The sequence below is a fragment of the Gorilla gorilla genome, chromosome 2, assembly GCF_029281585.2.
Source record: "Gorilla gorilla gorilla isolate KB3781 chromosome 2, NHGRI_mGorGor1-v2.1_pri, whole genome shotgun sequence".
Taxonomy (NCBI): Eukaryota; Metazoa; Chordata; class Mammalia; order Primates; family Hominidae; genus Gorilla; species Gorilla gorilla.
The window spans coordinates 12532416-12550317 of record NC_086017.1 but is presented as its reverse complement, the minus strand read 5'-3'; the positions used below and the strand labels follow the sequence as shown (position 1 = coordinate 12550317).

At 37.4% G+C, this 17902-nt stretch overlaps 1 protein-coding gene across 5 annotated transcripts in view; it reads right to left on the bottom strand.

The window, feature by feature from the left end:
• The window catches only part of CNTN4 (contactin 4), a 960931-nt gene that overhangs the window by 298311 nt on the left and 644718 nt on the right, over positions 1-17902 (bottom strand). For all 5 annotated transcript variants that reach the window (XM_019024764.4, XM_055383681.2, XM_063703559.1 and 2 more), the window contains one exon: positions 13775-13950. In XM_019024764.4, the coding sequence (XP_018880309.1) occupies positions 13775-13950 (176 nt within the window). The remainder of the gene's footprint in view (positions 1-13774; positions 13951-17902) is intronic.

Genomic DNA, 17902 nt, shown 5'->3' with positions numbered 1-17902 from the left:
AACCTGTATATGAATGTTCATAGCAGCATTATTCATAATAGCTAAAAAGTAAAAAGAACCCAAGCGTCCATCAACTGATGAATGGGTAAATATAACGGAGTTACATCCATATAACTGCATATTCTTTAGACCTAAAAATCAATGAAGTACTGGCTAGGCATGGTGGCTCACGCTGTAATACCAGCACTTTGGGAGGCCGAGGTGGGCAGATCACCTGAGGTCAGGAGTTCAAGACCAACATGGTGAAACCCTGTCTCTACTAAAAATACAGGTAGCAGGCACCTGTAACCCCAGCTACTCAGGAGGCTAAGGCAGGAGAATAGCTTGAAGCCGGGAGGCAGAGGCTGCAGTGAGCTGAGATCGCACCATTGCACTCCAGCCTGGGCAACAAGAGCGAAACTCCATCTCAAAAAAAAGAAAAAAGAAATGAAGTACTAATACACACTACGACACAGATGAACCTTGCTAACATAACTGAAACAAGTTATAAAAAGCCACATATATTATGATTTCATTTACATGAAATGTCCAGAATAGGAAAATCCACAGAGACAGTAGATTAGTGGTTACCAGATCTGGAAGGAATAGAAAGTGACTGCTAACAGTTACAGGTTTTATCTTTAGGGGGATGAAAATATTCTGAAATTAGACAGTGGTGACAGTTGTACAACTTTGTGAATAAACTAAACATCACTGAATTGTACACCTTAAATGAATGAATTATATGGTATGGTATCTTAACAAAGATGTTACTAAAAAAAAGTATGGTATTGGCTAGGCGCAAGGTGGCTCCCGCCTGTAATCCCAGCACTTTAGGAGGCCGAGGCAGGTGGATCACTTGAGGTCTGGAGTTTGTGACCAGCCTGGCCAACACGGTGAAACCCCGTCTCTACTAAAAATACAAAAATCAGCTGCGTGTGGTGATGTGCGCCTGTAATCCCAGCTACTCAGGAAGCTGAGGTAGGCGAATAGTTTGATCCTGGGAGGCAGAGGTGAGCCGAGATCCCGCCACTGCACGCCAGCAGACAGAGGGAGACTCCGTCTCAAAAAAAAAAAAAAAAAAAGTATGGTATTGAAAGTAAGAGGCAACACCTTCATAATGAGTTTTTTTCTAGGTGAATGAGAAAAACTATATGGACTATGCACCTTTATTGGAGGGCTCTTCCTAGTAGAATATTCTATTTCTTTGTTTAAGGAAATAGAATATTCAAGAGGAAATATAACCTCATAGGCTGGTAAAGGCCAAGACATTTCTGTTTCTCTTATATTCCTTCATTGATTCATTCAGCTTCATTTATTCCACAAATATTTATTCAGCACTTATCAACATTCATTATCACTTAACAGCATTTATTCGGCATTATTCAGCATTTGAGGAGAAAGTAGTCATTGAGCTTAGAAATAAGAAAAGCCATTTGTTGACTCCCTCACCTCAACATATACATTACTTATAGGACTATATAAAGAAGGGCCTTTAAGATATAATTAATCTAAATTTTATGAGGTAGAGCTAACAGATTACCTACCACACTAGACTGCATTCAATTTGAGGGGAAAAAAAAGTAGAGGCTATGAAAAAATGAACAAATCTGAAATGCTAATGACAGATAACAATGCAAGTATTTAGGAGCAAATTAATACCCTCATCATAATTAGTGTGTACCCTAAATACATATTTCAGGGATAAATCACCTTCAGTGCTATCCACTGAGAGTACAGTGGCTAGTTTGGAATTTAATCTTTGGTGAAATATGTAACAGAATAATTTAGTTCTTGGGAAACACACACATCTTTTCATGATGCCCTTGAATTTCAGATTTAACCTCTGAACCCTAAGGCATACTTTTTTCTCTAAAGTGAATATATATTATAGACATGAAGTAAAAACTAGCTAGCGTGGTGTATAAAATACATGACAGCTAGAAGGCAAATGCCTTGCTTATGTTAGAGCCTACTCCGGGAAAAGTGCTGACTGCGAAGAGGATGGAAGCTGGCCCTCACTAGCACAGGGACTTTCTGGGGCTAGAAATGTCATAACATCAACGATAACATCGCTTGAGAGACCACAGTGGAACGGTTACAGCCACAGGTAGGTCAGACACTCTAAACGTGATAATAGCCAGTTTCTAGGGCTTTAGAGTGCCAGACAAAGAGGTCGAATTCAGGGAAAATGACCTAGAAAACGGAAGAAGTCCAGAGAGCGGGACTCAGGGCCAACAAACTACTCCGAATCACTTCAAATCATTGCCCTATGGAGAAAGGGCCAATTCTGCCTATTTCAGAGAAGGCCTGCAGAGGTCTGTTCCAAGTGAGAGGTAAAAACATACCCGGGAAAGGGAAAGGTTACCCTTTGAATTTTTTGCAGTCCCCATTTCATTATCTGGTCAAATCATACTTTATAAAGTTCAAAACTCTGTTATGCTCTCCAGGGGAAAATGCATAGTGTGAGACAAAACTTGCACAGATAATCCTACATTTGATAGAGGCCATTTCTTTAATACTTTTCACCCTAATACAGTTAAGTTACAAAAGCACCTGATTTTGATCTCATTCAAAGATTTATTTTTTTAAATTGATCAAAGTGGTCAGGAAAGAAATGAAAAAGAATTGTGCATATGTTGGCCTGTTTGTTTCCTGGAACCACTGCAAACAAGTTACCACAGATTGAATGGCTTAAAACAAAAATTTATTCTCTCGCAGTTCTGGAAGCTAGACACCTGAAATCAAGGTGTCAGCAGTGCTGGGCACCTTCGAAGGCTCTAGGAGAGAATCTTTCCCTGCTTCTTCTAGCTTCTGGTGGCTTTCAGCAATCACTGGTTTCCCCTGCTGGAGCACTCCAATCTCTGCCTCCATGGTAACATAGTCTCTTTCTCTCCTGTGTTTTCTCCTCACTCTCTTATGAGGACACTTGATATTGAATTTATGGTCCATCTGGGTGATTTTGGAAGATGTCATCTACCTAATTACATCTGGAAAGACCGTTTTTCCAAATAAGGTCACTTTCACAGTTTCCAGGTAGACACATTTTTTGAGAGTTACAGTTTTAGTCTGTTAGGGCTGCTGTAACACAATAGACTGGGAAACTTAACAGAAATGTATTTCTCACAGTTCTGGAGGCTGGGAAGTCCAAGATCAAGGTGCTAGCAGATTTCTTGCCTTGTGAGGGCTCTCTTCCTGTTTCACTGACTGCCACCTTCTCACTGTATCCTCACATGGCAGAAGGAGCAAGGGAGCTCTTGGGAATCACTTCTATAAGGGCACTGATCCCATTTACAAGGGCAGATCCCTCATGACCTAATCACCACCAAAGGCCCCACCTCCTCATATGATCACACTGGGGTTAGGATTTCAACATAGGCATTTTGGAGATATAAATATTCAGTCTATAGCAGGTACCATTCAAATCACTATAGTTAGTCAAGTAGATTCTGACTTAACCATAAGTGAAAATATATGTACTACAGCACCATAACCTCTCAAATGAAAATTCTTGAAGAAAAGGATATTGATATAATTAGAGCAATTTTGACATTTTCAATCATTCAGAAAGTGGTCTCCCTTTTCCCCGAATGGCAACACATGAATGTTGACCTTCAGTGCCTAAAAATTAAACTTAAAAATGATCAGAATTATTTTAATATTTGTTGACTGAATTACTCACAACAACGAAACAAAAAGGAGTGATATTTTAGTACCTTGGTTTTTTTATTATGATACAAAATATTAATTGTTCTCTTTTAGCCTTCATGTTTTTTAAAAGTCTGATGAATCTTGCTTGGATCCCCATCAGGTTTCATTTGCCAATTTTCATATATATATCATACTCTCAGAACCTTCTTGAATTTAAAGCAATCTCTATACTTCATTGATTGTCTTATGTCACAAACTGCTTTTTATCAGTCCCCAAACTGGACTGTGGGATGACCAAAAGAAGGTATACATAATAAACTATTAATAATAGCTACAATTAACTAGCATCTGTACTTTAATAGCTCCTAAGATTTACCTTGTGAAATTTTCAATAGACACCAATTATCACCATTAATGTCTTTCTGTCTAGTACTATACTCAGTGGCAGAAACTATCATTATTTCAGAAACTCAGCAAGTTTGGGTTTGAATTCTTCTAACTATTCCAATAAAAGTATTTACCCTTTTATTGAAGATCAAAGCCTTCCATTGAAAAATATTTTTAGTTTTGATACCCAAATGTTCCTAAAGTTGATTACATTTCAATTGATCTAAATATTCACAGATTATTCATCTAAATAGTCATCCATCCACATTTTATCGCTCAGAAAAAAAGTTTGCCTGTTTAAGCAGCTTTCCAAATTAAAAAGTAGTCAAGCCAGTTATGAGTTTAGCCGTGTATCAAACTCCCAGCTACTGTTCTGATCGACTGCACATTTTACTCATTGGCTATGAAGGATAAGCTAGTTATTAGATATTAAAAGCAATGAACATTTGAAAATTACAGTGAATAGAAGCAAGGATCTGGGCTCAGAAATCAGGTTGCCAAAATTCCCAGTGAGAATACAATACATTCTCAGTTTAATAAAGTTTCTATCACCATCACCACTACCACTACCAGCACCATCATTACAGTTGTCAGACTGTGCCTCAGTTAAAGAGAACTCAGATTAAGGCTCGCTGTAGTAGTCATAAGAAAGATCTTTTTCAATGAGACTACCTAATCAGTTGCTGTTTATTCAACTGGTATTTTCACCATAAAAAATGTTTGCCACTTAACTGATAAGGCTAACTTAAATTAACCTCAGAATGGAGTGATTTATTGTGTTACATTACTCTCTTTTTAAAATTTTTCCTTTTCTTTTTTTTTCACTTCATTCCGCAATAGCAGAAGAGTTACTTTATTCATAGATTGCTTGCTTGGAGTCACAGGAAGGCCAAAATGAAGTGGCTTTTGTACCTAAGCGCTCCTTTCACTTAACATCTCCATTTTTCCATTTTTTAAAAATACTTTTCATCTTCTATGCCCTTCCCCTTAACACGTGCTCAGAGGGTAGAGATGCACTAGTCTAGTTACTTTCCTCATCTTAAGTGAGGTATCCATAGAGGTAAGCATAGATATGGCTTCCTCCAGAATAATACCACCTTGCCCATGACCATGACAATGCCAGTTTCCCTACAGCAGGCAGGTAGCCAGAGTTTGTTCAAAGATTTAATTTTACCATTAGCAATTTGGAAGTACTTATGTATGACTTACAGTCATCTACAGCCTGAGATGATGAGTAGCTTAAGTCTTTTGCTTTGCGGATCTGAACTACTACAAGAAAGTGAAAATTCCAGGATGAAGGCCCCAAACAATGTTTATAAAGTAATCAGTTTGACAGGCTAAAATCTGGAGTCATTAGATATTAAGATTATTCTCTGGGAAGCTCTTCATAATAATCTACATTTAAAGTTCATCTTTTTCACATGTAGGGGAGAAATGATATGGGAGTAAGAAACTTCTACAAATATTTCATTTACTGCTTGGGGATAAACAGTTTACCAACCAGTTATTCACCATAAAATATCAATATTCAAAATGCTTTACAGCCTACTTGCAATAAATTGGAAATCTGCATCTTAACTTTTAGAGCAGAAATATTGTTATTAATTATTCTCATTATAAAACCTGAAACCAATTATATTAAAATTAGAGTCACAAATTTATGTATAATCATTGCATGTAACATTATGCTTTTAGATGTTAACAGTAAATCAACAGTATGATGGCATCAAGAATACCTACAACTAAAAAATTAAAAACAAAAGCAAATACAGGATGGATGTACTTACTATATCAAAGATTGTTAATGCAACAAAAAATTCAAGTTTGTGTACAAAGGAAACATTTCACCAACCACCCAAATCTACGGAATGAACATAAATTTCATTGGTAAAGTGTAGTTTTTCACAGCATAAGGGAAGCCATGCACGTAAAATGCCATATAACAGGCATCTGCTCAAGACTCAGGTGACCAGGTTCCTATGCTGGTCCCTTCTCCCACTGCTGTATCCTTGGTGAAAGTTATTTCACATCATTAATTTTCATGTTCTTCACCTATAAAATAAAAGTAATATCTGTGCTTCATTGGGTTGTGTTGAGAACTAAATGGAATAATGCTTCCAAAGTGCTTAGTATAATATCCAACATAGAGTATTCACATTATAACATTTATTATGCCCTGACTATTTGCTAAACAATGATCTACGAGTTTAACAATTATTAATGGATTTGATCCTCACAACAAAGGAGGTAAACAACCTGGGGCAGAAAAAAGTACCTTGTTCAAGCTCACAAAATTATAGAAGCTGAATTTGAATCCAAGGAGTCTGACTCCAGGGCTTGTGCTCTTATCAACTATACTTAGGTATACAATGGTAGTTATTCATGTGATCCAGCAATTCCACAACTGGGTATATATTCAAAAGAAAGGAAATCAATATATCAAAGATATATTGGCACTTTCATATTTATTGCAGCACTATTGACAATAGCCAAAATATGGAATCAACCTAAGTGCCCATCAATGGATGAATGGATCAAGAAAATGAAGTATACATACATAATGGAATATTATTCAGCCATAAAAAGAATGAAATCCTGTCATTTATGGCAACGTGGATGAATCTGGAGGACATTATGCTAACTGAAATAAGCCAAGCAAAGAAAGATGAATGCCACATATTCTCAATTGTATGTGGAAGCTAAATAAGTTGGTCTTATTTAGTAAGACAGAATTAGAGTAGAGAGTAGAAGAGTGGTAACTAGAGGTGGGGAAGGGAGGAAGAAGGATAGGGAGACACTGGTTAACAGACAAAAAATTACAGCTAGATAGGAGGGATAAGTTCTTGTGCTCTCCAGTACCACAGGGTGACTACAGTTGAGAACAATTTACTCGGCCGGGCACGGTGGCTCATGCCTGTAATCCCAGCACTTTGGGAGGCCGAGATGGGCAGATCACCTGAGGTGAGGAGTTCAAGGCCGGTGAAACCCTGTCTCTACTAAAAATAGAAACATTAGTTGGGCGTGGTGGTGGGCGCCTGTATTCATTCCCAGCTACATGGGAGGCTGAGGCAGTAAAATCGCTTGAACCCGGGAGGTGGAGGTTGCAGTGAGCCGAGATCGTGCCACTGCACTCCAGCCTGGGTGACAGAGTGAGACTCCACCTCGACAAACACACAAACAAAAAACAACAAAAAACCAATTTACTCTAATTTTCAGAAGAGAGAATTTTGCATGTTCCCAACACAAAGAAACGACAGTTTAGTTGTATGAGGTGATGCGTATGCTAATTACTCTGATTTGATCATTTACACATTGCATACAGCTATTGAAGTATCACACTGTAACCCATAAATACATGCAGTTACTATGAGTCAATTAAGTTTTTGTAAGTGATAGTTATCTTAAAAAGACAGGACATGGAGGGACAGAAAGGGGAATGGAAGAGAGAACAGACAAAAAAGCACAGAAGCAGTTATTGTATAACTTTCCTATGTTGGAAATGATTCTGGGATTTTACATATGCTTCACAATGTAATCTTCCTAACAACGCTAAAAGGGAAGTGTAGTGGTGTTGAGAAGCTGGAGTTCTAGAGACACAGGACACATAGAATGAAATGGAACAATTAACGACATTTGATTCCATCTAAACTTAGTCAATATAACATCTCATCTTCTCAAGCCCACATTCCTAAGTTAAAAAAAATGAGGATTTGTATTGTTTATGAGTGTAGGGGTGTGTACTGAAATTTATTTTTTTAAAATAAATATCAATGTTTATATGACAGAGAAAAGTTGCTCTGTTGAGTGACTGTGCACAAAGATCCTCAAGCAGATGTAGACCGGGATGCTGGGCTGCAAAAGTGGGCAGCTAGGGTGATGGACCTATAGCACTTCATTCTGTATAGATACAAGCTCTGGAAACATCCCCTTCATTAAGCTGTGCAAATAACGAACTGAAATCCCCTCCTCTTTAGGCCTTATCTTCTGATTTATTCATCTATGGAAGAACTTTTTAAAGTATTCAACTTGGTTTTGCTCCTGGACGAAAGGGGGTGTGGAGTGAATGAAGGTTGGGGAGGCATGCTTAAGCTCAAAGGAGCTTTCCTTTGAAACACTTCATGAAGCTGTGCTTAGTCTCAGGCTGACTTTCCAGGGTAAAAGCGAACTTTGAGGGCTTGTTTGATTCATTCCATACATGAGCATCTTTTTTTTTTTTTTTTTTTTGAGACAGAGTCTCGCTGAGTCTCGCTCTGTCGCCCAGGCTGGAGTGCAGTGGCGCGATCTCGGCTCACAGCAAGCTCTGCCTCCCAGGTTCAAGCCATCCTCCTGCCTCAGCCTCCCGAGTAGCTGGGACTACAGGTGCCCGCCACCATGCCTGGCTAATTTTTTTTTTTGTATTTTTTTAGTAGAGATGGGGTTTCACCACGTTAGCCAGGATGGTCTCAATCTCCTGACCTCGTGATCCGCTCGCCTCGGCCTCCCAAAGGGCTGGAATTATAGGCGTGAGCCATCGCGCCCGGCCATAAGCATCTTTTTAATGTGGGCCAACGCCTGCCACACCAATGGAAACACTTATAAGGAATTAAGATGTCAACTGTCTTCTGTATCAACCTCAAGGTGAGAATGCTTGCTCTCACCTCCAATTCACTCCAAAGGACCATCAGAATGTGCTTGACTCAGTGGTTCAACTCATTCCTTATGCCCCACACATGGCATGATGACTTTAACGTCTAATTCCTATTCATTCAGCAACCATTATTTCAAGTTTATTAAGTGCCAGGCACAGAGGATCTAGTCAATCATATTTGTAGCCCTAGGTGAAATAGAAGGGCTAAAAGGTAGAAAGCGTATGGTAGTAGGCTAAGTGACAGTGAGGGGAGTGATTGCTGATGGCTTAATGCTGCAGAGAGACTGAAAAACAAAATGTGCTCCAATTACATTACAATAATGTATGCTTATCCATATCTCATCAAGGGGGACTTAAATTATGCTATCCTTATTTAATCAAAGAAGGATTTCTATTTTAAATATATTGACTTTAAAAAGTGGGAGGAAGAGCAAGTTCTTAGTGGTCTCATCTCTAGTTAGCTATAAATTTTGCTTATGTGAATTAATTCAACTTAAAAATGCTAAATGCTAATACAAGACATGACTAAATTCTGTGCACCAAAGCAGCATGAAAACATTTTTAATAATCAATAGAAATAATGTCTACCTTATAAGACTATCTTCTGAATAAAATTATAGAAAGTATATAAATGAGATTTGAAAATTGTAACATGGTAAATAAAGTGAAGGTTGTTTTTCTCATAAATTAGAGTAAATCTAAAGCAAAGTAGGGCCAGCATGCATGAAACTGGGAGCTGAAGACTGCCTTTCCTTGGCTGTAGCTTATTAACTATGTATTAACAATGAGTAATTCCGTTACTCTAATCTTCAATTTCATTTTTAAAAAGATACAGGCCAGGAGACCTTTAATGTCTTTTTCAACCATAAAATCGTATGATTAAAGAAGAAGAAATATTCTCACTTGCATGGTATAGTGCAGTAAGTGTGGCCAAAAAGCAACATTTTTTTTCCTTCAATGAGTATGACAATACGTGGAGTCAAAGAAACTAGTAACATTCAAAAGATGTCACTGTCTTGCCTCACTTTTATTAATTCACTGAAGAAAAGGATTTTATCCTAATCAACTGAAAGTGAATTCTGAATATAGGCAATGTCTTTTGATTTTCTTTTAATTTACAAAAGATAGGGAAAAACATCTAGAAACTATGGATCAATGATCAAAAAGATAAACTCCAGAAAATTACAAGAATAGAAAGGGTGGGTTTGGGTATATAAAAATACATCACCCTCAAATTAACTTTATACATATATTTTCTTTGTTGTGTTACTGAACAGGCACGTAACACAGGAATTCCTTTATTCAAACATATAAATGGCTAGGAAATACAAGGATGGACAAGATAGTCTCAGTTCTCTTAAAATATACGTTCTGCCATAGGAGTGAAATAATAAATGAGAAAAAAGTAAATACACAATCATTCTAGATTGTATTAAATTCTGGTAAATGAGCTGGGCAAAGCGTAATCTCACCTTGTTGGGAGGCTGAGGCGGGTGGATCACTTGAGATCAGGAGTTCGAAACCAGCCTGGCCAACATGGTGAAACCCCATCTCTACTAAAAATACAAAAAAACAAAAAACTTATCTGGGCATGGTGGTGCGAGCCTGTAATCCCAGCTACTTTGGAGGCTGAGGCAGAATAGCTTGAACCCAGGAGGTGGAGGTTGCAGTGAGCTGAGGTCGCACCACTGCACTCCAGCTAGGGCGACGGAGCAAGACTCAGTCTCAAAAAACAAAAAAATAAAAAATTCTGGTAAGTGAAATAGAAGATACTGTTATGTAAAAGTAGAGGGCTGGAGGAAGGTCAGCAGAGAGGAGGAGAAACGATGGAAATTGCTTGTTATGTTAGACAGAGTGACACGGAAACTTTCTCTTAGGAGGTCATACCTAAATTGAGAAGTGAGGATCATAAGAAGTCAGCTGTGTGAAAGATCATGAGAAAAGCTGATCAGGCAGAGGGAACAAAAGTATCAAGATCCTGTTGCAAAAAATAGTTTGTCATTTTTGAGAAATTAAAATGAGACCATGGCAATGAGTTTGAGATTTATTCTAAGTACAGTAGAAGGCATAAAGCAGGGAAGCGGAATGATCTAATTTACATTTTTTAAAAGATTACTCTGGCAGTTTTAGGATAAATGGTTAAGGAAAGGCTCAAGACGATGCAGACGGAGCAGGTAGGACTGGATGTTGCAGAAACAATACATGTTGATTTTAGCAAGGCTTTAGCAAAGATTCTCACTACTTTAAAAACACGTGGGTGAAATTGGAGTTCGATTATAGTATATTTGGCTAAATTTGTAGCTGGTTGAACAAGAGTGTCCAAATAATATTAAATTAAAGGTTTAATTTCATTTTAGTGGAAATTCTCTAGTGACATGCTGCCCTGTCCTGGTCAACATGTTTTATCAATTATTTGAATGGAGACACGCTTATCAAATTTTCTGCTGACACTAAACTAGGAGAACAATCATTATGTCTGATTGAAAAAAAGACTTAAAGCAATTTCAGATATGATGGAACAAAGGGTCACTACTCAGAACATGAATTTATTAGGGGTAAATACAATATTCTGAATTTAGGTTAATAAAACAACGTGGTTGGGTAGCTCTGGATGAATAGAAATTTATAAGAAATACTTTCTCAGATTTTACATGATTATATGTTTAAAATAAAGTTGCAATCTGGGGCTGGTACTTAAAAATGAAGATTAAATAAATATTATTGTCAGCTTCATTAACTGAAAAAAGTTCACATCATGAGCTACTACTGTTCCCAGTGTCCTTTGCAAAAGTTAAGACACATATATGGAATTCTGTGCATTTCCATAAGGCTGCAATAGATGAACTAACATAATTGAGTGTGTTGTGAAGAAGATGGCTGTGGATTAATCAATTGGGAAGAAAAGAATTATGGGTCAAGGGACATGATCATATCTTCACATATTTGAAGAGTAACCAGCATCTTATAGTAAGAATTGGGAGTGAATGTGATAGAAATTGAGATATTTGGCTCAATTTTAAGAAAGAGATGTCAAGTTTGTTTTTGTATTTTTGAACAAGTAGAGCAGTCTGCTGTGGGCCAGGGTGCCTCGTGATGAATTGGTGAACTTTCTGTCACTAGAATTTTTCAAACCAAATGATGATCAGCCAAGGATTTTGAGGGTGGGAGGAATGCCTACATCACACATGAAGTGGAATGAGCAAAGTGGATTCCATTTCCTGGTAGGTCCTCAGGTCAACCCACCACAAACTGAGTGGTAGAGCTTTTTGTTTGTTTGTTTGTTTTGTTTTGTTTTTAGTTTTGGTTAAACTATTCTATGTAAATGACTGCCCTTGAATATGAGATTCTATCTTTCTGATGTTTTGGTAGTAAAATGCCTGGTCTTTTACAAAAGGATAATCTTAAGAGCTGGTAATTTGTTTTTTTAAATGTAAGCTGTCAATAAAGAAGTTTGGGTATAGTATTTTTTTTTTTTTTTTTTTTTTTTTGAGATGGAGTCTCACTCTGTCGCCCAGGCTGGAGTGCAGTGGCGCGATCTCGGCTCACTGCAAGCTCCGCCCCCCGGGTTCCCGCCATTCTCCTGCCTCAGCCTCCCGAGTAGCTGGGACTACAGGCACCTGCCACCACGCCCGGCTAATTTTTGTATTTTTAGTAGAGACGGGGTTTCACCGTGTTAGCCAGGATGGTCTCCATCTCCTGACCTCGTGATCCACCTGCCTCGGCCTCCCAAAGTGTTGGGATTACAGGCGTGAGCCACCGCGCTGGCCCAGATACAGTATTTCTATCTCCATTTTTTTTTTTTTTTGGTGTTATACTGTGTTAAACATTTCCTACACTATGACATCCAAAATTCAAAGAATTACAAGATTTACTAAATACTGAGATTTTCCCGTACTCTGAGAGTACATGATTCTATGGTTATTTCCAAAAATTAATTTAGCAAGATTTGTCATTACTGAAAAATAAATATAGATACAAGACTTGTATTAAACCAAGAGAAATAAATACTTTGGTTCTGTTACATTCAATCACACATATTATTCTCCTATTATTCTAAACACCTATGAATATTTAGAAGACTATCTCAAGAGACATTCACTAACAAAATAATCCTGGAATCTCGCATATACATAATACTTAGAAAATTCATTTCTCAACTTATAAAAATGCCACCAAATGGCAATAATAGATTAGGAACTGGATATTACGTATATTTGATGTTGAGTTCCTGGAGAGGATTTTGTTAATGAGAATATTCTACAGTGTTACTGCCAGCAGACTTTATGAAACCTTTGGCTAATGCCAAAATTCACTGCTATATGAGTTGGGATTTCACACAAGGAAATATATAATCACATGCAAATACATAAACCCTTAAAAATGTAGCTGAACATCAATCCTCAAAGGTGGCTATACCCAAATGTATGCTAATTGCTCTTGCCTATGGATTTTATTTTCAAATTGTGATTTCTAAATTCCACTTTCTTTCATATATTCATGGACTTTTGTTAAATGGTGTCTTAAGACATGGTTATTTGTTTTTTTAAACATTTTAAACTGGAAATATCAAAGGTGGATAACACTTTGTCTCCTTTTTTTGTCATTATTACAGTTGCTTTAAATTTTTTCAACTCTGTGAAATAAGAAACAATTGGAGAATTGTAGGATTAATTGACTACTGAGTTTTTTTCCAACTCTGACCTTTATCGTTAAAGCACTTCTCTTACTGACTACTAAATTACTGGCAGCTCAATTGCTTGCTTATGCACATTCTATTTAAAATGTGTGTGTGTGGGTGTGTGTGGGTGTCAAATTTGTTGTTTACATAAATTTATACATGTGTCAATCTCAGTGTGTGAATTTATTTGTATATAAAGAAAGCATCATATAATCAAATTATCATACAATCAAACTATCTCAATCCTTATCAAAGTAGAAGAATACATCTTCTCACTTAGATTTACAGTTTATCCTACAAACAAAATTGTTTCCAAAATGTGAAAAAGAGTAAAGATGATCATGTAACCAATTAAAATCTAGTCTCTAAAATGAAACTGCTATAAAAGCTTATTGGTATAATGGTACACAAACTCAAAGTAACATTTGCAGCATTGTATAATTGCTACTTACAAGCAAACTGAAGCTTTGCTTCTCGGCTAACAATTGTTCCAAACGAGTTTGTCGCTGTGCACTGGTACGTTCCAGCATCTTGGGTTGTATTGGGGTTATTGATCAACAAGCTCCCTTCAACAACACTGTAGCGGAAATCCATACCAGTGTCAACATCTGTTCCATTTAACTTCCACCTATAATATAAAAATGCCAGTAGATAAAGTCTTGCCATATTAATCAATATTTCTGAATTGTCTAAAATATATAAAAACTATAAATTGCATGCAAAATCATTTGTGAGTTTTGTAAAAAGCATGATTAAGAAGTTAGAAATGCTCTACCCAGCAATGGTGACATCTTAAGTGCTTATGGAAAGAGCATGTCTTTTAAAGTAAACAATGATATTAAAAATTTTTTAATATCATGAAAATGTTTTTCTGACTACTTATGATGCTACAAACACTTCACCGTTTTGAAGGCGGGCCACAGATTTCTCATAGCACCTGTGCAGCTTTCTTCAAATGGGGCTCCTCAGTAAAAGTCCTTCTAGTTTGCAATCATTCTTTAAATAGATGACAGCATATACTATTTCCAGGTAGATTGCCGAGTATCTGATGAAATTGCAGCAGAGTTGCTTTGATTTGGTCCTTAATACGACTGCAATGGCTGGCTGCAAAGCAGAGGAACTATTGATCTTGAGCTGCCGTGGGGACCAAACCTGCTTTAACCGTGGATCACTTTGAAGAGCTCCTTCACCACCGGCACACAAACATCAATCAACCATCCCAGCAAACTGCAGATTAGGCTATTAGGTTATCGGGGCAAAGACAGGTTTTTTGTTTTTTGTCCTTCTGTTTATTTACCCGGATCACTCTATACCTAGAGTATTCAGCCCAGTAAAGCAGGTTTAGTGGGACCCACACATTTTAACAGCAAAGTTTTGGTAATAAGACCTATGTTTTTGTTTTTATTTCATTTTACAACCAATACCATTCCAAAGAGTGAGAGCGTCTCTTAACCAAATCTCCTTTCAGAAGTCATTTAAACACTTAAGAACGTTTGCACTAATACAACTCAGTCACTATCTGATTCGTTTACCCCCACAACTCTTACACAGAATATTAACTAACGAAAATAGCATAGTAGGAGTTTGTGAATTACCAAGAGTATCACAGTAGCATTCACACCACAATGTTAAAAATTAAGAAATACAGCAGCACAAACAAAACTGATCCAAATCCATAACGAGAGTAAGGAATGAGAGCCATTAACCTTATCTCCTTTAAATAGTAAAAATCACCATTTAAATATTTGTGTGTGTGCACATGCACATTCACTGTGTATCATCTTATAACATTCTTGGGTACTATGGTTGTCTGTACATAATGTAAAAGGATTTACATGAAAAAAATGTACGTGAGTTAGTTTCAAGATTTTGGATGTCTGGTATCAACAAAGCAAATATACGTAAACAAAGCAAAAAAGCGTAATCCCTTCTTTTTGTCAAGACCTCTGTCCCACTTCAAAGCCATTTTTCAGTGACACCCCTTTCAATGAAGTCTTCCTTAGTATTTCTAGTCAAAATTAACCAAAGATGACTAAGCACGGTGTCTCACGCCTGTAATCTCAGCACTTTGGGAGGCTGAAGCAGGCAGGTCTGTTGAGCCCAGGAATTTGAGAATAGCTTGGGCAACATGGCACAACGCTGTCTCCACAAAAAATACAAAATTTAGCCAGGTGTGGTGGTGCATGCATGCTTGTAGTCCCAGCTACTCAGGAGGCTGAGGTGGGAGGACCACTTGAGCCTGGAAGATTGAGGCTGCAGCGAGCCAAGGTCACACCACTGCAACTGCACTCCAGCTTGGGCAACAGAGCGAGACCTCATCTCAAAACAAAAACAACAAAAATTAACCAAAGCTTTGTCCAATCTCCTACAGAACTGTCCATGCTCCTTTATGTAGGAATGCTGCTTTTACTGTAGATAATTTACCTAAATCACTTTTGTATTCTCACTTTAGCCATCTAAAATCTAACACTCTCATTGTGCTCCATAAATGCTTGTTGAATTTAATTAACTAAATATTTCACTTCTTTGCTGGATATTTTAGCTTTGAACATCCACAATTTATGAAGCATTCCAGCACACTACCACATAGCAACACAAGTTTATTCATGTCTTTGAAATGTAACAATTTAGAAACAAGAGAGGTAAGAAAGGTAGACCAGGAGCATGAAATAGAAAAATGAGGTACCTCTTTATGTGTTTGTATATAAGAAGATTGGGATTAGAAACTGACAATGTTTTTAGTCTCCACAGTAATTCTCTGTGCTCTGACACAGACAAGAAAGTAAAATAAAGACAGAACAGCCAGGTTATATTCTAGCAGCTCTATGTGCACATGAATCTCTAGAACTGACTGTCTGCCCTAGACATTTTTTTTTGAGTCAGCTGATCACGTCTTGACCATAACTCTTACTTCAAAAGATAGTACAGCAATTTAATGTGACAAATCTAAGAACTCAAAAAGGAAATTGCAATATAATGTGAGCTGCAAGCAGAGTGTGGAATTTAGGAGTGGGACCATGTGAGTCTTTTTAGAAAAGTGGTTGTGGGCATAATGAGAGCTCCTCTGTAGGTTCTTCTACACTAGTCATCTCAACTAAAATGCTGCGCAGAAAGTCCATTAATCTACTTTATCGCCTGCTTTTACATACAAATAGCAAAGGAAAAGGGATTATTTAGAAAATAAAGTGCTTTCTCTGAAATGCAGTTGAGTCTCTATTACAAAGCGCTATACCAAGTTTTATTGCAATGCAGTCACTGTTCATTCCAACTGAATGTGGATTGCACTGAATTTCTTATCTCACTGTATACTGAAACACGCTTGAAAATTTCACAATTTACTTTCAATGTTTGAGGAATCTTTTAAGTGTTGGTAATATAGAGGCAATGCTCATTTGGAGCCAATAGAGATTTTCCCAAGGGACAAGAGAAATTTGTGAGTCTCATAAGCTGATTTCTGAATCATTTGAGGAACCACGACTCCACTCTCTCCAGAGAGTGGGGTTGTGCACAACCAAACACCGATGCTGTGACACTCTGGAGGGTAAAATGCTGTGGCTTTGCTGGGAGGGTATCTATAGGATTCACTGTAGCAAAATCCTCTTTCTTTGTTGATGGTTTCAACTTGGCACTAAGGGAAGGTCAGGCCATTTATGACTTGGAATTTGTTTTCTGCAAACTCAGTTGAATAGAAACCTCAGCAAAAGTACTCCGACCAAGTGAGTGAACATTTCTTCTATCTGGAAAGGGATGCTGAGTGCATTAAGTAATGTCATATGTCCTTAGGGAAGTTTAATACAAGGGAAGTTGGCACAAGTTAAAACTTCTTAAATTTTTCTGGGTCTGGGTCAATCCTTTCAAAATTGAGGGGCAGGAAACAATGAAAAGAGAAGGCTCAGTTGAGGGAATAAACACAAAGAAGAGAGGTCAGCTGCGGTGTCTGAGGGGAGAACCTAGTGCTGAAGATCCCCATGGAGACTCACTTTGGAATTTCTTCTACTTGTTCTTCCCCCTCAAATTCAGCCTGAAGACTGAAAAAGTTCAGGCAGAAAGGTGTCTGAAAATACCTGATCTCTCCATTCTTTGTCTTGCTCTTTCTTTCAACAAGAGGAATTTTTTAGCTCCCAGGTACCAGTCTGCTATTATGTTACAGAGAAACTGCCAAAGGTATAAAGGCAAGAAGTATACTGCAATAAATTGCTAGGGCATTTGATTAAAAAGTTTTGTTCTCAGTGTTTCCTGGAAATCTAAAAACATAATAGGTTTCTGTTTCACTGCTTGTTTTAAATAACAAGGCAAACTCCTATATCTAGAAACACAATGTTACAAAAGCAATGTTAATTAAAGGTCACAGTTTGGGGAAAAACAAAGCAGCAACTTGCCAAATTCTGCTGCAAAATTTGTTTTCATTTATGGCTAACATCTGAACTTATACTTGGCTACCTAAGGCAAACAAGGACCAGTTAACTCATCATGTATGTATCTAAGAGCCGTTGCTTCCTGCATTCTTTTCTACATAAAGTATTTAAAAATCTCTGATTTAGCCTTGGGTTTAATATATTCTAGGGAGAATAACTATTCAT